Source organism: Pararge aegeria, chromosome 4, assembly GCF_905163445.1.
Source record: "Pararge aegeria chromosome 4, ilParAegt1.1, whole genome shotgun sequence".
Classification (NCBI taxonomy): domain Eukaryota; kingdom Metazoa; phylum Arthropoda; class Insecta; order Lepidoptera; family Nymphalidae; genus Pararge; species Pararge aegeria.
Window position 1 is genome coordinate 7054515 of NC_053183.1, and position 25564 is coordinate 7080078.

The window sequence follows — 25564 nt, forward strand, 5'->3', positions numbered from 1 at the left end:
ATCAGCACCCAAAGGATGGAAACGGGACCCTATTATTAAGACACTACTATTCGTCCGTCTGTCTGCCAGCGGACTGTATCTCATGAACCGCCATCTCTGATTTTAAAAATAATATCATATTCGTTCTTAGCCACCACCAGGTAAACATTGTAAATTACACCTATATTGTTAAATTAACAATTTGACACTGCGACCTTGGATCTTGGATCTTGGATCTCAGAAATTATATCATATTCCTTCTCCTCGGAAACCGATTTAGACTTATTGCTAAATTGTCAATTTCGCAGAGCGGCCGTTTTGGATTAAAAAAACCATATCATATTTATTTTCAGTCAAACCAAAAATTTTCAAACTTCTGATTTCCTGCTGACGGACAAAACAGACTATAAAAGACTAAAGGATTTAAAAAAAAATACTTAGTCGTCACAACATTTATTTACAATATTTACAAAGATCAAAGGTTTTAAGTACATAATAGTGAATGGCCCTTTCATAGTTCAGTTGAAACATATCGGACCAGCTGTAAATGAAAAGTCGTGCTTTGCATCAATAAATGAAATAGGTTGAAAATCACTGATTGGTAAGCGCTCACTACGAGATGTCCGCACTTCAAGAACTATTTCTCCTGCACCATCCTGAAACATAAGATGTAAAAAAATCGCAATCAAGTTATTCTAGAAAAATGAGTTACTATACTAAAAACTTCGTCCAATGTTCGTACCTACTCAAATCAGTTGATTTATGACATCATCGCTATCATCCATCAACTACCATCCCACAACAGGGGACAGGTTGGATAGTTAGTGTGGCTAAGTGGCTACTAGACTAAACATGCCATTGACAACATTCAGGCAGGCAGGTTTCATCGAGATGTGTTCCTTCACCGTTGAGGCAAGTGATATTAAATCGCTATTAAAAACTCAGCCTATCACCTATACCTCCAAAAATTTTGATGCGTGCCAGGGATCAAACTATGTCTCCCCGAAAGGGAGGAACACCACCAGGTGTCGAAGGACTCAAAGAAGAGAAGAAGAAGAAGAAACAATCTAGATAGTAATTAATTGTAGCAAAAAAAATTACAAGTTACTGGTGGGTCTATGCTCTAATAACGTTTCTCCTCCCAGTGAGGAGGCCGGTGATCAGCGGTAGGATGATATTAGGCTAATGATGATATTTATGATGCATGAGCCTTTGTTGATGTATTTAATTTTTTTCTAAGCTACATTAACTTTAGTAACTTCTACAAAGTATAATATTTTTGACAAATTGACAGCACACTTCACGTACACAACCTTGACGGAGAGGTTCCTTAAGAGGTTCTGGAGAAAAAAAACAACTAGAAATTAAAGAAATACCTCGCACTGATCCTTAATAATTTGTGGTTCCTTAAACTCGACGTTATTCTGCCCAAATAGCTTAACGCCGTTAGCTCTTATTAAATCAGCTGGTATATCCGATCTGCGATAAAAGGCAAAACAATTAAATAAAAAAAAACGTAGACACAATAAACAACAATACACACATCACCATCTAGCCCTAAAGAAAGCGTAACTTGTGTTATGGGTACTAAGATAACTGATGAATATTTGTAAGAATAGTGTACATAAATACTTACAATATGCAAATAAACCCCCAGGCACTGAAAAATATTCATGTTAATCACACAAACATTTTCCAGTTGTGAGAATCGAACCCACACACACACAGAAAGTAGGGTCGCTGCCCACTGCGCCAATCGACCTCTTTAATTAATAATTAACCAAATTAATTAAGATAGCGTTTATTTAGTGGTAAAGAACAGAGAGAGAGAGTGGGATTAATAATGTCTCATCCAAAGATAAAGTTGTGGCCTAGGCATGTCCGGTTGAAAAACGGTTCGAAATAACCGATATAATTGACGTCCGTTTTCTATATTCAATATATCTGTCATATGTTGTTAAGTTGCTTAGCAAAGTTGTTATTTGTTCTAAATTGTACGGATATTTTCCTACAATAACAACGTTGTTAAGTAATCAATCGGAAAGATTACGGATAGATTGAATATAGAAAATGGACATAATTTGCTTTAGTCGAAATGACTAAAGGTTCGTTCGATTCGGGATGGATTCATTAAACCAAGATATTTGTTACTGTTTAGCTTGCCTTTGTGGGGCTTGAGTATTGACACAGGTGTAAGTAAAGTTTTGCCTCGCGCCGTTGGAGAGTAACCTCAAGTAACGCAGTTGAATCGAGCCAGAGCCTTCGCTGTCATACGTAATCTGAAAAGACAAAGATAAAGTATTTTCTGACTTAGTGAGACTACTGTATTTGCCGGATCTTATAACCTTAAGTACACTTTCCTTCGAAGTAAACCATATAAAGAATAGCTTTAGTATTTTTTGTTTATCAATTAAGATATGGCAATAAGGCAGGTGGGGTTCGAGGTCACAAAATAGATTGATTAAGGTACGGGAGAAAATAAAACAATGTATTGATAATAATAGCTGAAGAGTTTGAATTCAGAAACTAAAACAGTCTGATCTGATCCGAAATTGTTTTTGCCAACGCCAATCTTCAATAATTGAGCAGTGCAACGGGAAGGAGGAAAGCGAAATCCCTGCCTCCTATAACAGAGGTGGCCTTTGCCCAGGCAGCACGGCCGTAAACACAAATTTTATCCCCTGCCCTTTATCATTATAAATATTATTTGTACACATGCCAAAGCACGGTAACAGGGGAAAAGAGCGTATTTTATATCCCCGTTTATTAGTATACGTATATTATTAAAAATATTATTTCCATGAGCACCCAGCTCGAGGAGTGGCTCAAACTGTAGAAGAAGATAAATATTGTATCGTTTTATCGTGGAAAAAATGTCACCCTGGCCATGTTTATGGAGATGTATAAACTCAATATATTTCTACCTATATATGGATAGGAATAGGAAAGCTGGGTAGGTAGATAGTAGCTACTAGTGTAGTAAAAACTCACGCGATATCCGTAGTCACGCTGCGAAAACTTGTGGCCATCAGTGTCCATGAAAACAGCAGCGGCATTGATGTTGTCAGGATACAAGCAGGTGCTGTAACCCTGGCAATACACGTGTATCGGGCGTGAACTTGCCCCGCGTGCGTCAATCCAGTAGAAGCCTGGTAAAAAAATAAAATGAATAGTCATCATCTTTTAGTTTCTTTTGAATCACATGTTTGTATGTCCTTGAGAAGTTAAGCGTATTCGGTATAGATTTCGTGTGCAGTCTCGCAACATTTCTAGGGCGAGTTTCTTCTCGAAATGTTTTTATATATTGGGCTTTACCACGGTGGAGGTCAGTGGGCTTAACCAAAGTTTCCAGACTTAATATACTTAATTATGTTATGGATCTGTTTTCGTTTTTCCTAATCTATTTTCATTTGGGTTATCCCATGCTATCTATTAGAAACAAATGTCCCATACCTTTCATTTAATTTAAAATTTTATTCTTATAAATATGAAAAATCTATCTATGTCAGAGTTTTATGAAAATTTTTGGGAAATAAGTGAAGTGTCGCTAAAAATATATCTTAAGATTTCAGGTTGAGTCAAAGATTAGGCCAATCATTTTGACAGTCTCTTGGTCTAGTTTAGCACGCAGCAACCACGGTAGATTGACTTCAACAATCGGTTCTTCATGTTACCTACCATCAGTTAAATTGACGTGAGAAGTCCGCAAGTCTCTGCAGGATACAGCAGGATTATCTCTGGTACCCCGCGGTCTTTTAGCCGTGTCTAAGGCTGTATGCGCTGCTATAACGCTCGATAACACTTCGCTGACCCATTCAGTATCATCATCATCTGTAAAAAAATATCTTTTATAACACAGAGTGGTAATTTCTTGTAGTGCGGGAAACTGGATTTATATTTATTTTTTACTATTCTCTTTTTTTAAAACTTACATACTTCTGTTCAACTAATCCAACCAAAGAGTTTGAATTTAATCATTTTATTTATTGTTTGATTCCATTATTTCGCATTAAAACCATGAAATATATTATTCGTGTTTGTAATTCAAAACACCTTTTTATAATTATTCATGTCAAGAGTTACCTATATGATATTTCGAAAATGTTATGTATGTATGACTTACCCTCATCTTCAAACTCGTCCTGTGTTGCAGTTTCCATAGATTCTGTAACAATGCTACGTCGTTTTCTTTGAGTCATAAATAATTCTGCCGGTATTCGTGGCGCTGGAGCAGGTGGTCCAGGCGGCCCTGGGTTGCCAGGTGGTCCGGGAAGCCCTGGTCGACCTTCTGGGCCAGACGAGCCCTTTGGCCCTACGGGCCCCTCTGGTCCTGGAAGGCCAGCGGGACCAATATCTCCTTTCGGTCCCGCGGGTCCGATTGGGCCCTAAAAGTAAGATAAACATGTATTTTTGCACTAAAAACGAGTGTTGCCATTTAACTAATAAAATTACCGTATCTCCTTTAGGTCCTGCAGGTCCAACGGGCCCCTGTAATCCTTGTTTACCCATTTCCCCTTGATCGCCTTTCAAACCCATCGGACCTGTTTCTCCAATATGGCCTTTTGGACCTCTGTTGCCTTTCTCTCCCCTTACTCCTTGTAACCCCGGTAATCCAGCGATTCCAGGTGAACCAGATGGTCCCATAGCACCTGGTTGGCCTACATCACCCTGTAAGTAAAAGTATATCAATCATATTTGTTTATTGTTCTTTAAATTCTTAGCTTGTACAAAAATACAATCCATTTTGAAGTAAACTTTGAAAGTTAGAGTAACTATTTGAGTAGGTTATTAATCTTACAGGTGGCCCTGGGAGTCCTCGTAATCCCCTTTGTCCTTCTGGCCCAAGTGACCCTGGTGGCCCAGCTGGGCCAATTTCTCCTGAAATCCCTTTGGGCCCTGCATCTCCCTTTTCGCCTGGGACGCCTGGACTGCCTTGAGCACCTGCCTGACCTTCTGTACCCTAGAAACAACAATCAATTAAAACCTCTAATTTAAAAGACACATTTTTCGTTTTTATATCTACATCTTTAGTTAGGTTGCCTTTTCAAAATGGTAAAACAGGGTTTGTTTTTCGTTGTTATGGAGAGACATAGGCCGCCGCAACCTTATAAAGCGGTCTTTATTTTTGCTGCAGAACCAAATTTGTAATGGCTAAAGATACCTTGTTTACAAAAAAAAGCGGAAATGTCCTTTGTAGTTGTATTTTTTATTTACTAACCACTACTTATAATATTCTTATTTAAAAGAGTTTAGTTCTGCAGATATTTGGTTTTGAAAAAGCTGATTTCGTGCCTAATTATAAAAAGCTAATCTTGTCCCACTATCCGCTTTTATAGTATTTATTGTTCAGTGTGTTAAACTAGTTAATTCTAAGTAATAAACTTTGGAATGCCACTTACGGGACTGCCTGGAATTCCAGCTTCTCCTGGTTTGCCTGGCGGTCCAACGACGCCCGGCGGGCCAGGTGGTCCTGTACTACCCTCAGGGCCATCAGGACCTGGTTCACCCTTAGTTCCCTGCGGACCAGATTCGCCACGATCACCCGGAAAACCAGCTGGTCCAGGATCTCCTTTTGGTCCTTCCGGGCCCGAAACTCCTTTTGAACCTGGTTCTCCTTGCAAACCTGGGGCGCCGTCGTCACCCTTCGGCCCAATAGAACCTCTGGGTCCCTTGATAGAAGGTCACAATTTTTATTAGAACTATTTAGTTAATACTAAGGAATAGTTTTGTAAACGCGCGTATTAAAGTACTAAACACTTATTTGTACTTATACAGATATTTAATACATACAGGGTTAAATAAAAGATACCAGTAAGCTCTCGGGTTAGTATTTCCTATTATTAAAATAAACAACTTTTGTTAAGTTTTCCAAATTAAGTATTAATTCATTTCATAAAAAAATATAGTTTTTCATGTTATTTCTGTGAAGTGATATTATACTGTGAAACCAAATACATGTGATTCGACAAAGTCGCGTAGTCGGGCCATTGTCCGCATGATACAGTCGTGGTTCGCGCGCTGCCGATGTTACAATACAGAGAAGTAGAGTTACTATGTAAAATATTGAACATTTAATATTTCACAAACTATCGAGTTAAAGAAAGTCGTAGAACAAAAATTGTTAGTTTTAATGTAAATAACTACAGGCCGAAAGGTATTCTTTATTTAACTCTGTATACACAAACCAGTACAGACTTTTTTTAAATAGACTAAACAAGCATTTAGCTGCAATAACACCTGACGGTAGAGTTATAATAAAAGGTAGAGCGGGCTTTCCTAGAAGATATCCTAATCACTCGTGAGTCTTGACTTAAACTCACATATATTATTGTGACAAACGGAGCCGGAAGAGCATTCAAATCATTACGGTGCCTATTATAAACGAGGAAGCGAAACGCCAGTGTCGTAGTATCTCATATCAATGCCTCGCAGTTTGAAGGGAAAATGTAAGGGAGAATCTAGATCACTAGCACTAGATTAGAAGTTGTAGTTCCTTAGTAGTAGTAAATAAAATAAGTAGATATTTATTTAGTTTAATGAAGTCACGCGCTGCCTCTTTTGTCTAGGTGGTAGCATGTCTGACTCGGTAGTTGAGGTCATGGTTTCGATTTACGGGTCGGGCTTAACAGGAACGTGTAGGCAGGCGAGATTGTCCATAAACGTATTCCCCTATTCGTCCCTGGATAATGCTTCAAGAGCAATGTTTTTTTTTCGTAAAATCTAGTATAAACTTGTCATTATCATTTATTTTTTGAAAGTTTAGTTTTTACTTATTTATTTTCTGACCCTCTAAAATGGCCAATAAATCATCTTTTTTCAGTGCCTCAAAGACGCGACGGGGGCTCAAAGATATATACGAAAAATAAATAACATGAAAGAAAGCACACTCTCCGATATATATCTTGTAGAGTACCCGTAGATAGGCAATTTTGTGACAATGCTCCAAACATTTCATCCTACTCTATCAAACTTTAATTGAGTATATGCTTTTATAACGTGATGCCGAAAGTAATATTAGATTTACCATTACATAAATTTAAAGAATGTATAAACACACATTTATCGGCATCGACAAGGTTGCCTGGAAACAAGCCGCTCTGCTTTCATCTCACACAAGATAGAACAAAGATTATTAAATTGTTAAACGATGTTGGAAAAGAGCAACTGCTGAGTTTCTTGCCGGCTTCTTCTCGGTAAAACCTGCCTTCCGAACCGGTGGTAGAGTCTCTACAAATAGACAGGACGTTTCAAAAGTTCTTATATTAGGCTTACTTGAAATAAATGAATTTTGAATTTGAATTTTTGAATTTTGAAACAACAAAAGTAGACTTCCGCAGATTAGTAGACACAATACTATGTACAAGTACTTACTATTTTGCCTTCAGGCCCTTGTGGTCCTGCTGGACCAATTGGGCCAGGACTCCCTATTTCACCACGATCTCCTTCAAGTCCCCGGGGTCCAGGCTCCCCGGTGTTTCCTTTTGCACCACGTCTTCCCGGCGGCCCAGTTAGGCCAGGAGGTCCAACTGGACCTAAATTTAGAATATAGTTGGTTTTACATTCCTCGTATTATTTTAAATATCATAGAGTTTTTAAGGTAATTGATTGATGATTTACTTTTAATAGTCTATATATAGAACTATTTGTTGCCCATGTTTTCGTTGGCGTTTATTAGGGTATTTTAAACTTAATTATGTAACTCTCTGTCCTTTCAAGTAATTCTATGCCAAAAATTGAATTAATTGGTGGCTTAGTTCGAGCGTGAAGGGAGAACAAAGAAACAAACACACTTCCACATTTATAATATTAGTAAACGACTAAATCATAAATCCGAAAGTGTATCCATTTGTTTCTTTTTAACTCCTGGCTCTACCGCTGAACCGTACTTGATTAAATATGGCACAGATTTTGCATCCTGGAGACGAATAATACTTTTTATTACGGATAAATAGCCGGGGTTTTTCGAGGTGAAGTAAGAGGAAATAACCAGATTGCTTCAATCATGGAAACCGATACAGGATACTTTAAGGTCTTTTAGCCGTAGCAAATGAAGTTTCAGTGGGATTCTTACAAACCAAAATAAATGCGGATCAATTAGACTACAGCTAGCAATTTTGTATATCTAAGAATTCGAATCAAAGCTTACGTAAAAAATATCTTACCAATAGGTCCAACGTCTCCTCTATCTCCATTTGCACCCGGTTCCCCTTTAGGTCCTTCTGGCCCAGTTTTACCCGTAGGGCCAACTGGTCCGCGTACTCCGTCTGTTCCGGGCGCACCAATTGGACCCGGATCGCCTTGTGGACCTTTATCCCCAGGCAAGCCCACAGACCCTGGCTCACCTCTTAAACCTTGAATTCCGGGTGAACCTTGCGGACCCTAAAAAATATTATTATGTCTAGTCGGTGTCAGTGGAATAATCGATTCCAGGTAACACAATACATATTTATTATATTCACGAATATACATACAATAAATACGTATATAAAAGAAAATACATTCTATTAAAAGTCGTCCTAAATATAATGAAACGATTGTAATATAACTTACAGGTTCCCCCATTGAGCCTTTAAAACCTTTTTCGCCGGGTGGTCCTGCATCTCCTTTATCTCCATCCTCGCCCGGGAGTCCCACTGGACCGGGAGGACCGACTAAGCCTCTGGGTCCGAGTAAACCATCTCGGCCGACAGGACCTATTGTTTTAAAGCGAATAAATGATAATTCACCGTTAAAGCTGTACCTACTAATTTACAATTTTGTTATATTAAATACAGTGGCGTGCTCTTCATACAATAGGAAATGCTTTTAAGACCTGCATTGAAAAAGTTTTTTATCAAGTTTTATCTGTCAACTTTGCGCAACAATTAAGAATAAGAGTTAAATATCGGTATAATGGCAACTGAAACGCTATTATAGCTAAGCCATTCTATAGCTAGGTACTACAAAGCCACTGAGTATGTATGTGAGATAAATTATTACCTATAGGGCCAGGTTCTCCTACTTCTCCCTTTTGTCCACCGGGCCCAGGCGATCCTCTAGGCCCATCGCGACCCACAGACCCTTGTAAGCCTTCACGGCCAGGTTCGCCCTGCTGCCCTTTATCACCTCTTACTCCGGGAGGCCCGGACGGGCCCATATCACCTTTAGATCCTGGTGTTCCCTTCAAGTAGAATAAACAAATTCCAGCAACAATTTTTTTTTATATTATATTATGAATTAATAGATGAAGACGTTGAATTTGTGTGATGAAGACATTGAAACGTTGAAGAGTGATTTCTCAGTTTCTGAAGACACTGAGAAATTGCTCACTGCGTGCTGGCAATGATTACTTATGGCTTCAGAACACGAAAATAAAATTATGATGATAAACTTTGAACATGATAAGAAAGAGTCACTCAGTGCGGGGATGATTAGCTCTCCGTGATCATATTAGAGATGAAGAGAGAACAAAATTCAAATAGCAAGTTGTGGATATCTATTGTCTGATATGAATCATACATTTACGATTATGTATGTAAGATAAGAAGAAGTATTAAGATATCGATAGTTAAATAATTAAAAATATTTCTCACCGGCATCCCTGGCATACCAGACTCTCCATTATGGCCAGGCAAACCTGGCGGTCCAACAGGCCCTGGCTTTCCTTCTGGGCCCGGTAGACCCGCTGGCCCTTCTTTTCCCATTTCTCCAGGAGTTCCCATTTCTCCGGGTGTTCCTGGAATGCCAGATGGACCTTGCAGTCCAGGCGGTCCTTGGTCACCAATTTGTCCTTGGGGACCAATAGATCCCGTTGGTCCAGGTAATCCCGGAGATCCTGTTTCACCCTGTAACCAATTTGTGTTGAATAAATATTCTAAGCTAGTATGTTTAATAATAAATATGATAAATAAGAGTATTAAGTTTAGTCAAATAAATACTACGAAGTAGAAAAATAAATAGTATATAAACATACCACAGGTCCTCGTTCACCCGGCGATCCGGGCAAGCCCGGCTTGCCATCTATTCCTGGAGGCCCCATAGGACCTGGAAATCCTCGAGGCCCTTCTATTCCCTGTGAGCCTCTTTCACCAACAGACCCAGGCGGCCCCGGTTGACCAGTGTCACCTTTAGGTCCAGGTGGTCCATCGGATCCTCTACGACCACGCGATCCACGATATCCCTAAAAGGCACAAATACTAGTTAGTTATATACCTATTGTATTTAAAGCATACGGCAATATATTTCATTATTAAAAGAAACAATCTATTTACCCTCGGACCACCTTCTCCTCGGTCTCCTGGGCTTCCGACCATTCCCTGTTAAAGAAGTAGATATTTATTTAGTTTAATCAAGTCACGCTTTGCCTCGTTTGTTTAGTTATTAGCATGTTTGACTCGGTAGTTGAGGGCATGATTTCGTATAGACAAGCGAGATTGTCCATAAACGTACCCTCCTATTCGTCTCTGGATAATGCTTCAAACGCAATGTATTTTTGTAGTTGAAGTAACTTAAAAAAAAATTAGCAGCGTTATTAGCAGCGTTAGGAAAAATCATGGAATGTGAAATTATACGATGCAACGAGATGCGTGCGCACATGGTTACACGAATTTAACAGGATGAAGGTAGTTGCGAAACTGATTGAGAGGGGATAAATAGCTCGCCAGTTCAATTTTTACGATTCGCGCGCACACCGTCACAAAAAACCGACACCCTGAAGCTAGCTATAGTCGACATTTAAGTTTTTCAAAATAAGGTTTGACAGAGTACACTTTAATTTTCCTTCCGTTGATTTAATTGATACAATTGTACAAAAATCTAAAATTTTAATGTTCAGTGAAACTTGGTGGTCTAATAACTATAATAACTGAGATAACTAGATAGTGCGTTATAATAAAACTTTCAATGTGTTAAATACCTTTTTTCTATTGTTTGTGCCGTTTTCTCTACAAATGTAGAATAGGGCGTCAGATAAATTTTTTTAAAAGATTTTAAAGTAAAGACCTTAACCCGAAAACTTTGTTATAGAATACCATTTAGAACTCCAATACGAAAGAATCGAATGCATCAGCTTTTTGCTACTACTATGTGTCGCACCAATGCAGGCAAGCGTTCTCCATTATTTAGAATGACACAATCATATAACGAGAACTTTAATAATATAGACATTTTTTCTACGCGAATAGGCGCCTTTAAGAAGGCGGTCATAGATTGTTTAAAATAGTCTTAAAATTAAATTTATATACTAGTATTCCGGGTGATAATCAATTATTGTTACAGGCAAAGTTTTGCGATCACAAGATATTCATAAATAATATTACAGATCTCCTTCTTATATTTTTTTTTTTGTTTGTATTTTTGTAGAAAATGTTGCAACAATAATGTTTTATTAGCTTTTGAATAAGCCCCATTAACAAATATTTCTTGTAATATGTGGTTTACGCAGTTGACGCCGCAGTGAGTAATTATTTGTACTATGGATACCATTGTGTAATGTGATACTGTGATGTTGTTTGTGAACCCAAATAAATAAATAAATAAATAAAGTATAACTTCTATCGCGTGAACATAAGTACACACACGTTTTTTTTATAAAATCAAAACTAGTAGGCAGTGTTTGTTGTTCCATAATCTGGCTCTCTAAAATGATCAATAAATCCCCTTTTTTCCGCGACTCAAAGACAAATATAAAAAATAAATAACATGAGAGAAAGAAAGAGAAACCTAGACGCAATCTTTCTCTAAATTCTTATGCAAATAATAATTGAATCGGCTCAGTTTTGGATGAGAATACAGGTGAATACGAAACGTCGATATCGTTAACTTTTTATTGGTAGAATTGGTCTGCGTTACAGCGGTTCCTATCGCACACTTCATGGGAATACGAGCTCAGCGCGACTGCAATAGGTTTTTCAAATACCTATTATTCCAACTTGCCACAGCTATACCATCGTCTTTAATTTGTGCAGAAATTCTTAGTACCAAACTCAAGTTTGTGAATTGACATTATTCATACCCTTGCGTCTGTTTGCTAAGCCGCTGAACAAAGATCAATAACAGTGAAGATCTTCTGTGAGAGATGAGGCATTTGCTTAGCAGGTGAACATTAATTTAGTAAGGGATGGGGTGGCAAGAAAGAAGTGAATGTAAGTATAACTTACCGCTACTCCCTTAGTTCCACGCCTTCCCCGTCTACCCGATGCGCCTTTATCTCCTTTTTCTCCCTGCATTCCAGGATAACCTGAGGGTCCTTGTGGTCCAGTAGCGCCTTTTTCACCTGTAGGGCCATTTGATCCCGTCTCACCTCTTGGCCCTTCGGTTCCCTATAACAATTTAAAACATCATTATTTTAACATAGACTCTACTCAGGTCTTTTAAGCATGATTCAAATAGAATATACCTTTTGTCCTTCAGGCCCTTCAATACCAGTGGGACCAGGTTCACCTGGTAAGCCACGTTCACCTTTGGGTCCTGTCTCACCCTTCTCACCTTCTATTCCTGTTAATCATAGATATTGCTCATATTTGTTACTGGTGTATTCTGCTTCTGCTATGATTTTAGTAAGTTATCATTGAAAGAAACGGAATGAATTTTAATGTTGATATTTTACGTACCTCTAATTCCTCTGTCTCCTTTATCACCAGATAAACCTCTAGGTCCATCATCGCCTTTTAAGCCTCGTGGCCCAGGAAATCCTACCATGCCCTGAAAGGTACATTATTTTATTTGTTGTACTAAATGAAAAAGTAGGATAGGTTTTTGAAATTATACTTCTTTAGGCGCGTTAGGGAAAAATGTTGAGAGTACATTTTTACGATGTTCCCACACACGGCACACCGTCACAAAAAACCGACACCCTGAAGTAAGCTAAAAGTTTTGACAGTGTACACTTTCAATTGTCAAAGTCTGCGGGCTCATTCCGGTGATTTAATTAATTCAATTTTTCAAAATCTCAAATTTTAATGTTTAGTGAAGCTTGGTTGTCCGATAATGAGTCTATTAGTATTCCAAGTTTAATTATAATTATATTTATTATGTCCATTTCTTTGATTGTGGAAATATTTTTTTGTGATATTTAAATAAACTTTATTTAACTATATAATGCGTTATAATAAAACTTTGTATTAAATATCTTTTTTCTATTGTTAGTGTCTTTTTTTCTACAAACGACAAATAAGGCGAAGGATAAAAAAATTTTTGAAGAGATTTGAAGTAAAACTTCTGACGCGAGTACTCACACGTTTTTTTATATTTAAATGTTACTATTGAGCGATTGGTCTGGTCTACTTACTTGTGGACCCGGCATTCCAACGTCACCAGATGAACCTTGTTGACCTGGTGTTCCAGGCGTTCCCGGTGAACCTTCGGGACCTGGTAACCCCGAGATTCCCTGTTTTCCTTGAGATCCCTACAAATTAAGTACGACATATAGCGTTAGTGAAGGATGAGCTTTAATTAAACGTGGCGATTCAGAAAAGTAGCATTTTATAATATATAAAAACCTGAATGCCTGGTGCGCCAATAGATCCTTGAGGACCAGGAGAGCCAGCTGGCCCCATCGGTCCTGACTGTCCTTGGGTTCCAGGAGGTCCTGGTTGTCCTGATGCTCCCTTAGTTCCTTGAGGGCCTTCATTGCCTGGTATTCCTGGATAACCAATAAGGCCTGGGAATCCTCTGGGGCCTGTAAAACCTCTTGGCCCCTGTTGTTCAAAAGGGTTACAAAAAGTTTATTAGGAATAACCCTTGTGTTTTAATGTCAGTATGATTAAAAAATCGAAAATTTTTACCAATTCTCCAGATAGTCCTGGTGGCCCAGGTGGTCCATCGTCGCCGGGAGGACCATCAAGACCGGGAGCACCGGCTTCGCCTTGCTGACCTGGTGTTCCCCTTTCACCTTTATCACCAGGCATACCAGTCTGTCCTGGATAACCCTGTTCACCTTTAGGACCCGGTGAACCTGGAGATCCTCTTTCCCCATCTCTTCCTGCGTGTCCACGTCGACCTAATCTGCCTTGAGGCCCTTGAATGCCCCTTGGTCCGGGTGGTCCCTGGGAAAAGATTGCCCAATTATATCTATCTTTATTAAGCAGTCTCTTTGTAATTGAGCAGTTTTTAAATATAGGAGCGGTGGCCCGCGTCTTCGTCCACGTTTTTTCCAGAATGCAAGCTACAGAAAAATACCAAACCTCAAGATCGATTTAGGTTTATACAACGTTTTTCGCTGTTTGCTACTAGGTTAAATTTATAGAGGTTTACCTAATTGCTTTTATTAAACTCTCAGATGCTCGCAGCTGATACATTCTGACCGATAGAACAGAAAGTTTACGATAACTTCATAAATTTTTATTACAAAGTTTATAGTTTACAACTAACTATGATTGTCAACATTAGATTAGGAAAAAATTGTAAAATGTATTAAAGTTTATTGCGAATTGGGTTGAATAAAATAATAACATTTAGCAAAAATCCAGCTCTTTCAGGAAAAAGCTGATTAAACTGTTATATAAATTTCTAAAAATTATATAACCGACTCTGACCATATTATAAAGCTATTTCACTAGTTCATTACATACAATGTAAAAAAATGTAGAAACAATACATACTGGTTCGCCCTGATCTCCTTGTTCTCCTTTTGGCCCTTCAGATCCAATCTCTCCCTCAGGGCCTGGTGGCCCATTAAGACCCATAGGACCTTCTGCGCCTCTCATTGCGGCCTAAAAAAATATAAAATGTTTCACCTTTAGTTAGTTGCAAACTTTAGAGAGAGCTTGTATATTTTTTCTTAATTTTTATGGAACATACCATATGTTGAGTTAGTATTTGGCGAAGTGCTTCTGATTGTGCATCTGGTCCCTTTTCGTTTCCAGGGTTCTGAAGCTGTAAAAATATTAAATGATCAATATCAGGTTTAGATACTTAACCAACAACTAGCTAAGTGCTGGCACGTAATGCCAAAAAGATCTATTTTTAACGTGAACCAAAATCATGATTTATTGAAATGGTTCTAAAAGAAGTTGTTTGCCGTTTAACTTTTTTAGACTTCGTTCCAACAGGCTTTGTGCCTTAAAATTTTCGAAATTATTTTATTAAGTTTAAAATATTTTTCAGTTTCTTTACACATGGCTGAAATCACACCTAATTCATGGAAAGTGATGATGCAGCATTAAGTGGGAATGGTCCAGCAAGATGCCTATCCTCGTGATTTAAATGTAGTATAAGGGAGGAGCAAGCTCAAAAAATTCTGAGCACACTCTTGATCAATATAACTTGATGAAAGTTCAAAAGGGGCGAAACATCATAAGCTGGAAATACTTACAGGTACTACAAATACATGTCCTGGTGGTCCAGTGAATCCCTGTTGTCCCTCTGTACCGGGTTTACCAGGTTCCCCTTTCGGTCCTCTCGGTCCCTGCGGTCCAGGAGGCCCAGGATACCCCCGAGGACCGAAATACGTTCCGGAGCTGCCGTAATCATAATAGGTGTCTGTTGGTTCGTAGATTGTGGAGGTAATACCCTATAAATAAAACAAATTAAATGAGCTGAGATATAAGTACTTCCATAAATAATTAAGTTGTATCTAAGATTTTACTCAATACCTCATACATATATTCAATATGATCTTACCTCGCCACTATCCGGAGGATGTGTGAGCCATTCGGAGTCTTCGGTGGTTGTTATAGGTATATATGGATATTCCGTGGTAGAAAGTGTTAAAATGTCTGTGTCATCACCAATTTGTCGTTTTACCTGGAACAGTAAAATTATTATAAGTTTTATAATGTTAGCAGCGAGTTTATTCTGTAGTTGCTACTCCATAGCGACATTTAACTATTCTTTTGCAAAAAAATATCCAAGTAAAGGCACTTGAACATAACGAAATCAAAGCAAAAGCTTTTAACGAACTAGTACGAAATAATTATACTTACTGCTAGGCTAGATACTTCTAAATATCCAGGCGGTGTTACCTCTATATTAGAAGTAGTTGACATAAATTCCTCAGTGTCCGTAAATCGCCCAAAGATGCTGTTTTCGTCTGCAGGATAAAGATATTTTATAGATATGCAGTGCATTGTGCATTATGCCAAATCACTACCAATTAGTGCAACACTTTAGTAAACAGTACATTATTTTCAACAATGGAGGGGAATCGGATTATATTAGGAGTATTTCTCTAAAGACAGCGTACATATTAAATACGCGATAGCTCTCACCATTGTCTGTTGCAGCGTAACGCGATGTAATGCCAAAAGATTCAGGCACTTGCCAATAAGGCTTAGCGGTGGTTAAATCTTTGCTTGCTGAGGCCCATAGATTATCAGACTGATTTTTCTCTTTAAATAATCTATTTTGTCCAAGTGGGCCATAATTGTTCTCATTAATGGGACTTGGTTCATTTATATCATAATCAGGTTCTTTGACCTCATTCCTTGTTAATTCTGAGGAAAAATCGTATGATCCAAATGATCCACAGTCTAGGGCGGTAGATGTACACATATCGTATGCAAGATCAGGTTGATTAGCAAACTGGAGCAATTCAATATCACCCTGTAATAAACAATTGTTTAGGTTTCAATTCGAAGCTGTAAAATAGTGAACGGTTTCGTCATGTCGAAGGAATTTCAATTAGAGCAAATAAATTTGATGCAGTTTGTATCTATGAGGTTTATTAAGATGAATTAATTGGTTTTGCTTCAAAGGGCATTGAATTTAAAACAATTCTAAGAACAAGCTTGGTTATATTCGACAACATTGGTTCAAGGTTAAATAATTCATAGTTGGTATATGTTTTCATACCTCATAATACTGGTCGGGAGTAACTTGAGCACCCACAACTAGAACTCCAGCAAGATTAAATGTGCTTCCAGGATGTCTTCTTAACTGCAAGGTGCCTTTTATCTCACAGTCAACTAGCAGTGTTACAGAGTCACCTTTGATGCTAATTGCAACTCTATGCCATCTGATTCATAAAGTATATATTTAAATATCTATTTATGTACTTTAGAAAAATAGCTAAGGGAGGATTAGGAATTAGAAGATATCTACTATACTATAGTGAAGTCTAGACAATGGTTACTTTTACCCAGTAAGGTAAAAGTAACCATTGTACTTAAAAGTATTTAACAAGTGAAGTTGGAGATCATATTTATGGCAAGTAAAAAATTAATAACTGCGTTATAACTAAGGTCGAGATACCTACATAGGTATTTTGACTATATGAATTGTGCACACTTTAAAAAGGATAGAATTCTATGAAAGTCTAAAAATTTGTTGTGATTAGAAATTATACTTTAATATACGATATTGAAGATCAGAAGTTGAGAAACTAGAAAAATCCTGGAATTTTTGTCCATTTAGAATTCTAGGTTTCTAAAGCAGACATATTATAACAGTTTACTACCTTTCATCGGCGATATTGACTCTGAAGGTGAGGAGTTCATTATCTTCAGGATCTCCTCGTGTGTCCTCATAGTACAGCTCAATGAGTTCACCAACAACTAACTGCAGCTGTTCATCGCCGGCGTCCGAGTACAATACGAAGACAGGGTTTTGCTCGGTACCTAAGTTGACAGAAAGTGAACCTACTTATTTTATTGTTGATGATACAGAATTTTATGACTGAAATCTGCATCCCATGGTATAATAAGCAATACCATTTTGTCTAGCTAATATTCATTTCTATTGGGGAATTTGATAGAGGCAACAATAGAAATCGGCTAATATATATACACAGTATAATATTATTTAAGAATAATGAAGGGATATAGCAGTTCAACGCTTTTGGTCGCGTGGTAAATAACGTCATGTCTATCCTCTTTTGTATTTTGAATCCTAAGGGTCGCAGCGGGTATTTGTATCTTGTCTTTTTTTTGTTTTGTTTAAAGTTTTTCATGTGTCCTACCAATATTAATTGAGTTAAGAAAATGTACATGGGTATATTTACATTTTTTATAAAATAAAAAATAATGCGATAGCTTCACTATTCCAAACATAACGTTTCTGTGCATATAGTTTAACGTCTTTAATTTTTGTGTTTGTATTATTTCCTTATGTACATTTTTTTTGATGACTTTAAATGATAAGACATGGGAATGGGATAGCTATAGTATCAAATAGCGAGTGCCATTTTCCATCCTTAATAATATTAAGTGAATGATATTGTAAAAATAAAAGTGTATTTAAAGATAAAAAGTAGAGAATAAATAAAGAAAAAATAAGATAAAACCTCGTAGCGTGAATTTGAATATATATTATAGCTTTTAATCACGGCCTATAACCTTAAACACGTTCAAACAAAAACTAACAAACTCATCAGTATCATACTTAATTAAATTTGCTTGAGAGACGTTCTCGATGCCTTGTCATACTACATTGAATTTAGGACTTACACAAGATTATTGGTCTTCATTTGAACTGTATTGTTGTCGCTACAGCGTAACCAAACTGAGTGGATGCCTCAGAATATAGGCACAACGCTTGGGACACTAATAATTTACTCCGATAAGGATACATATATATATTATATACATAAGTTCCTTACCCCTCAGACGAACTACAGTCAAGATAGAGAAGTCTTCAGGAAAAGTGTTGAAGAACATTCCAGCAGCAAGCCGATGGAGTGTTGCGTTTTCGTTCAAGGCATAAGCTGAATGCTCCAACTCGTGGGTGTTAGACGTTTGGCAACGTCCCGGCACCCGTGACACTCCATCAGGTAGATCTTCATTTTGCAAGATGGATAATACGTCGAATATTTCAACTTTATCTGAAAGGGTAAAATGTTAAACGTCAATTCCACGAGCAATGTCCTAAAAGAGATAAAATCATTACTATTTAATAATATAATGTTATGTAAAAGTAATATTCAATAGCCAATGCTTTTTATCCATGGTGTATATAAAGTTAATATATTCTAATAATAGCTTTAGATAAAATAAATTATTAGTTTAATCGTAATAATTGTTCAAGGTAATTGGGAAACCAATGCCTTTAAACAGAGTTACAGTTTGCAGGGCATGCAAGGAAAAACGTGCCCCTTGTCCATTAAACCGAGCAGTAGTTGTTAGTTTAATAATGACTAGCGGACCCCCGCGACTTCCTTGGCGTATGAGTCTATCGAGAAGCTAGATATCTATATCTGATGCTAACATCATAATCATCGTGGCTAGCTATGTGCCTACTATTTATTTTACTTGGTATTTTAGTTGATACATACATACATACACCCATCCATGCATCCATTCTCACAAACTTTCGCATGCATTCGATCGTTGTCCCATATGCCTTGCGACTTACAGTTATTTGTGAAGATGGTTTTTATCTCCGACAATATTTATCACACCCTTATTAAAATAAAACCATACTTGCTTTTTAGTATACACTTTTAAATAAAAAAGAATTATTAAAATAGGTTCAAATTTAACGGAGCTATGAAGTAAAAATGATAAAAAATTTCATCCCATTTCCCGGAGGAAACTTATTGCTTATCGGGATAAAAAATATATATCGGGATAATATGTTGACCCAAAATATTAACTACCACTTATTTAAATTCGTTCAGTACTTTTAACGTGATGCCCGGACAGACAGACAGAAAAAACTTAAATAAAAATCTGTTTCGGACGATTATAAAGCATCCCCCGGTCAAAATGTAAATGTACAGAAATCTTCCAGTTAAAGTTTTATTATAAGTATAGATATAGATATAGATTGTTTGAATTAATTTTGAATTTTAATACATTTTTCAGCTTACATAGAAATGCAATACAAGGGAGGCCCTTAGAAATATCATTGAATAAATAAATAAATATACTACGACAACACACACATCGCCATCTAGCCCCAAAGTAAGCGTAGCTTGTGTTATGGGTACTAGGACTGATTAATACTTTGATGAATAATATACATACATACGTTTAATAAATCTGTAAACAAACAGAAACATTAATATTTCTCACACAAATATTTTCGTTTTTGTTGTTGGAATCGAACTCTACCATTCATTTATAGCTACTTATAGATAATATCGCTAACCCTTTTGACAATAATACTTATTAATTATAAAAAATATCCTGATGAATTAAAATATACTCACCATCCCCTTTCCCCTTGCCGACCACGCAAAACAATATGACGAGGAATCCTTTCATCTGAAGAGCCATCCTGGCCCGAATAAATATGCCAGCGGGTTAATATTTGCAGTGGGTCCCATCCCGGTAGTAAAGGGTGGGCAGTTAAAGGTACTCGTCCTCAAGGGGAGATGGCATGGCTTGCCCCCACGGACGGGCGCCGTCTTACTGAGTAAAATGCGTGGACACTTGAGTACACTCCGTTATTAAAATGTAGATTGCATTTGTGTCGAAACAATAAATTTCAATTGCTTGTACAGAGATCAATGATCGCTAGCATATTTAATTGCTCTCGTGGAAATGGCATTCTATTTTGACGTGACTTTGCCTGCGTTTTATTTCTGACCTTTTTTTCGTGTCGTAGTAATTGTGCGATTCCAGACTATATCATATATCTCTGTCCCAAATTTCATCCAGGTCCATCCGGCCGTACTGGGATGATTGAGCAACATACGTCCATCCATCGAAACTTTCTCATTTACAAGAGGTAAGGTAAGATTATTATAACCTAAAGGTAATCATTATAATAGCGACCTCCAATAGAAAAAAAATGCATTGAAACTGCTTTAATCTCGATCTCTCCTGATGGTGTTAATATCAGGAGCCAATTAAAAATTTGAAATTCCTAAAATGATCAAATTCGATGATGCTTTTTCTTACGCGATTTCACGAGTAAAACTTTCGCTTTATATTTTAATCTATTCAGCTGAGGAGAAATAGACTATCGACCTGTGTGATCTACATTATTACTGTCGTAACAAAAGACCAAATCTGGTTGATTTTATACCGAAGATAATAGACGACACAAATGAGTCGTCCAAACATTTTCTCGAATTTGTTTGTTTTAGGAAAAGGTTATTGACGCCTGAAATAACATCGCATCAAATCCAATTGGATGTTTTACGAGACAGGCGTTGTTGTGAGAGCAGACTGGCTGCTTTGTTGAATAGATCAACATTTAATTTGTTTTTCACAAATAAATTTACGAATGTTGAATTCATGAAATCATTTTAAATAACTGCCTCTATAGTCTAGTGGTTAGGACGGTCAACTAAAGATCACGTGATCCTGGCTCCTGCTGTTTTTTATGCCACTATAAGTTAGCCCTGCACTCCAATATAACCTGATGGTTTATAATGGCTTAGATGGAAGAGGGCTATCCTGTTAGGAGTATGGCAGTCATAAGTAACACCCCTCTTCGCTTTCTACGCGACATCGTACCGGAACACTAAATCTTTTCTGTGGGGTGGTACTAGCCAAGGCCTAAGCGTACCAGTCCAGACCGAATACATTTCCCAATTTTCCTCTGTCGGGGATCAAACCTTGTTCTAGTTTGAAGCATATTTGATAGTGATTCATAAGGTGTGTACGTTATAAATTACAGACCTAGTTTTGATTATTCATCATTATCAGCCCATTACAGGGCACGGGTCTCCTCGCAGAATGAGAAGGGGTTAGGCCGTAGTCCACCACGCTAGCCTTCTGCGGATAAGACTCCACACAACTTTAAGAATGTTATGGAGACCTCTCAGGCATGTAAGTTTCCTTACAATATTTGCCTTCACCGCGACATTTTAAATGCCTTAAATTAAAAACGCACATAACTCAGGAAAGTCAGGGGTGCGTGCCGGGGATCGAACTCGGTTACCCCGAAAGGGAGGCGGAAGCTCTAACCACAAGACTATCCCCGCTTCAGTTTCTATTATTAGAATCTGAGATATGACGATTGTGATGACGATGATAAGGTCGGACCTAACACGTTCCTACATAACTTCTTTTTAATATAAAACCATATTATTGTAAAGCCAGATATTGTCCAGAGCCTTTGTGCAATATTTTGTGTCAAAAATAAATAGAAAAATACTTCACAAAATGGAATGACTCATAAAAACAAAGTTATTTCTTAATAGCACTAAGATATGCACGTTTCGCGGCTTAATTTGCGTGCATGTAATATAAGCGGTGGTTATGAGGGTCGCCTCCGGTTGACTTGGGGACATTTTATTAAAGCCTCAAAACAGAGAATGATAATCTTTTCAAAAACCGACATCATGCGACAAAACAAAGTCAAAACAAATCTCAGTTGTGCTTGTTTTTTTCTTATAATTTATTTACTCCCTAACCGAATACTTGTTTTTATATTTTTAATCAATAATTGTCGGACCAAGCTGATGTCTTGTGATGGTTACTGGAAACAATCGCCTATAAACGGGCAACAATTCCGGTATGCATTGAATACATCCTACAACGCCCAATGTCCATCAATTTAAAGCGTCCATCAAGCCTCATGTTCCGCCATTACACCGGCAACGACGCCACTCAGACCATAACAGAGCAATACTGCTTGGCGGTAGAAATAACCATGGTTCTAGTACTTCCCAGGACGAGCTCTAGCACAATTCAAACTAGCACGAGCACGCTAGATAAGTTGTTGTGCTAGTTTGGGATACAAGCATGATGTTCAAATATTTAAATACGCGTGACTTGTTTTTGATTTGACGTCAACCGGGCTAATTAATTACCCTACAAGCTGTCTTGTGACACGGATTAGGGTGGGATTACAACGAATATATGGAGTGTAGCTGTGTGTAGTACAAGGGTTGAATTGTGGGTAAAATATTATTAATGAGCGAAGACCTATGGGTTTCCCCTAATCATTAGTGGACGGTTTACTTATATTCCTGCATAATTACACTAAACTAGAACCTAAACGACATTGTTAGTGTTCCGTACTCGAATCGTGCCAATTGGGCTCTATTACTAAGCCTCCGCGATCCGTCTGGCCGTCATTCCTCCTCAATACCTCAATAGATAGAGAGTTAAAACTTTGATAGAATGTGTTGTTCGCGGGGCGCCTTTTTAACGTTCTTTAGTTTTAAGTTCACAAATATGTAAAGTAGGTACGTATCAAAAGTACCATCTATCGGCCTTAATGAAATATTTGACTTGGCTTTGGCTAAATTATTAATACCTATACATAAAAATATTGCATTAATAAATAAGTTTAAGAAAAACTAAAAAACACGCTTTTTATAGAACACCGAACTAAAAAATAGAAAATAAGTCTTAATAAATTTAAATTAAGAATAGTGTTAAAAATTTCAATAAATATAAATTAATAAACTGTGCCTCGCTGCGGTGGTTTCGAGGACGTTTTAGATTTTATTTAGTTTTTAAATAATTTATTTTAAGTTATAATAGTGTGAATAAAAAAAATATATTTTATTTTAAAAAAAGCGTGGGGTGCATGGTGTCAATAGTTATAAATATTTTATTCACAGATATGATTAGAGTGATTATTATTTTGATAATATCTTAAAAAGCACCCTACGCTTTTTAATGAAAAGTAAAGGCAGAAAAGGAAGAAGAAGATTACTTACCTGTACCACTCCTCTAAAAATTCAATACTATCTATTTTAGGGATCGTTTTACAATAAAAATATTTATTTGTACTCGCAATAAGATTGAAAAAACATTATTTATAATTAATACCATAGCTGTTACCCGCGTTCTACGTTTAAAAAGGTTTTTTGCAAATCACGTGAACAGTTTGTTTTTCTGGGATTAAAAGTAGTAGTAGTTAGGTACTCTCCTTCATCTCAAACAGTTTCAACATCTAGTTGTTTTGTTCCTTAGTTAGGAGTAGAAGGAAGGACAAACAAATACTCTTTCACATTAATAATTTAACTGAAATAAGACGTTGTGAGCGACGGACGAAGTCGCACCACAAAAGATTCCTATTTTACCATTTTGGTACAAAACTTTAGAAACGACATCAAAATGTTGAAAATGTTTTCAAGAATCGAAATCACTGACAAGCTATTCATGTAAAATTTACGTTGAAATTCAAACCCCTCTCCCAAGTGTTATCTACCATCGAAGGTCCTTGCACTACGAGTGTAGACACTTCATCTTTGTACTTGTAGAAGTTTATTAACGTTCTTTATTATTTTTGACATTGCAGACGTAAAAAGCAGTTCCTTTTTGTACAAAATATAGTCGACCACACATTCTTCTTTTTCTTCCTATTAAGTATCAACGTACAGACCCCTGCCTGCCCGTCTGTCTGCCCGCCTGTCTGTACGCCTGACTGAACGCCTGCCTGCCTGCCTATCCACAGGCCTGCACGCTTGTTTTAATTTAAATATAAAAATAAATACCTATTTTAATTTAACTCATGTTTCCTATTGTTTTACTGTTTACTTCTATTAAAAAGTAGGTATATCCATATATTTAAATGTAAATACAATTTTTTCTAATAAATTATTATATGAAACTTTTACTATATAGTTATTTATATATAGTACAGGTCTGTGGCCCAAAGTAGAATTAATATAGAAAGATATAAGATATAAGCTTCACATATAGGTGAAACAGATCTTACTGTTCAATGGATTTAATAAATAATAAAATATATACTACGACAATTTATACACACATCGTCATATAGCCCCAAAGTAAGCTTAGCTTTGTTATGAGTACTAAGATGACTGAAATGAAATACATATAAACATCCAGACACTGAAAAACATTCATGTTCATCATAGAAACATTTTCCAGTAATAGAAATCGGTCTCTGACTCAGAAAGCAGGGTCATCGTAGTTATCAGAAAACATTTTATTTACATAGTTAGAGCATTTATTGTTGCACTTGCACTCGCTATAGGGTGTAATTCACCTCATAAATAATTATTTTATTTAAAATGTTAGTCAATGAATAGTATATTTGACACATTTACTTATTATTAGTCAATGAATTAGACATTTGACATAATATTTACTATTGCTATAGTACGAAAAAAAAGTCACCGCGCGCTTTTTAATGAATGCGGTTTAACCACCTTTTACTATAGTCTATAATGACGATATTATACTCATAATGGTACTTTATTAAAAATATTTTGACTTTCTAGCTTTCCGAAGTCGTAAAACTATTGAAAAATCCATTGTTGCGGCGCGTCGGCGTTTTATGCCGAACCAACGCCAAGGGAACGTGTCCCACTGGGTGACGAGGCGCGAAATAAGGCAGGTATAAGAACCCTGCCTTATGTTCTGAGACAGAGTTGGAGCTCTGTCTCGTGCGCTGGTCGGCGCCCGTCTGCTGCGCACTCCGGTCGTGAGTTCCACCGTGTTCAGGTAGTCGTAGCCCGTGGTGGGGGTAGCGACACCGTTCTTGAGGTTTTTTCGCAATAAAAGACGAGATGTTTCCTGATTCAATGCTTCGGGACGACTGACTGGCGTTTGGCCAGAGTGGTCTATTTATATTAAATTCTAGGTCGAGAACTCTCGGTGATCTATCGAGCGTGAAAGTACTCGACCGCCAATGGAGACTCTTTATTTAATAATATTTCTTATTCAGTCTAACTATATTACCAAATAATCGTCTATTTAACATTTAAATAATATCTACCTTACCAAAATATCTTAAATGCTAATCGCTTATAATTATGCAACTACTTTTCCTACTTATATTAATTATTCTAAAC

General features: G+C 37.1%; 1 protein-coding gene across 1 annotated transcript; it reads right to left on the reverse strand.

The window, feature by feature from the left end:
• Positions 1 to 427: 427 nt before the first annotated feature.
• On the reverse strand, positions 428 to 20279 carry LOC120623355 (collagen alpha-1(I) chain-like). The gene is made up of 32 exons (XM_039889329.1): positions 20045 to 20279; positions 18494 to 18715; positions 17354 to 17513; positions 16750 to 16912; positions 16167 to 16500; positions 15882 to 15988; positions 15580 to 15702; positions 15272 to 15469; positions 14758 to 14832; positions 14559 to 14669; positions 13743 to 14003; positions 13458 to 13655; positions 13247 to 13363; positions 12570 to 12660; positions 12356 to 12453; positions 12117 to 12278; positions 10230 to 10274; positions 9932 to 10138; positions 9552 to 9803; positions 8959 to 9139; positions 8530 to 8672; positions 8142 to 8358; positions 7351 to 7511; positions 5379 to 5648; positions 4778 to 4939; positions 4432 to 4647; positions 4103 to 4364; positions 3658 to 3810; positions 2971 to 3128; positions 2143 to 2258; positions 1356 to 1458; positions 428 to 635 (listed from the first exon to the last, which is right to left on the reverse strand). The coding sequence occupies exons 1-32, from the start codon at positions 20109 to 20111 to the stop codon at positions 498 to 500; spliced, it is 5271 nt and encodes a 1756-aa protein (XP_039745263.1). The 5' UTR covers positions 20112 to 20279; the 3' UTR covers positions 428 to 497.
• Positions 20280 to 25564: the final 5285 nt, after the last annotated feature.

Excerpts from the sequence above, each read along its gene's own strand:
- LOC120623355 (XM_039889329.1), bottom strand. The coding sequence starts at position 20,111 with ATGGCTCTTCAGATGAAAGGATTCCTCGTCATATTGTTTTGCGTGGTC. Across the intron at positions 16,913-17,353 it reads GTCAATATCGCCGATGAAAG|ATGGCATAGAGTTGCAATTA; the intron begins GTAGTAAACTGT and ends TTTATGAATCAG. Across the intron at positions 4,648-4,777 it reads GAGGACTCCCAGGGCCACCT|GGTGATGTAGGCCAACCAGG; the intron begins GTAAGATTAATA and ends TTTTACTTACAG.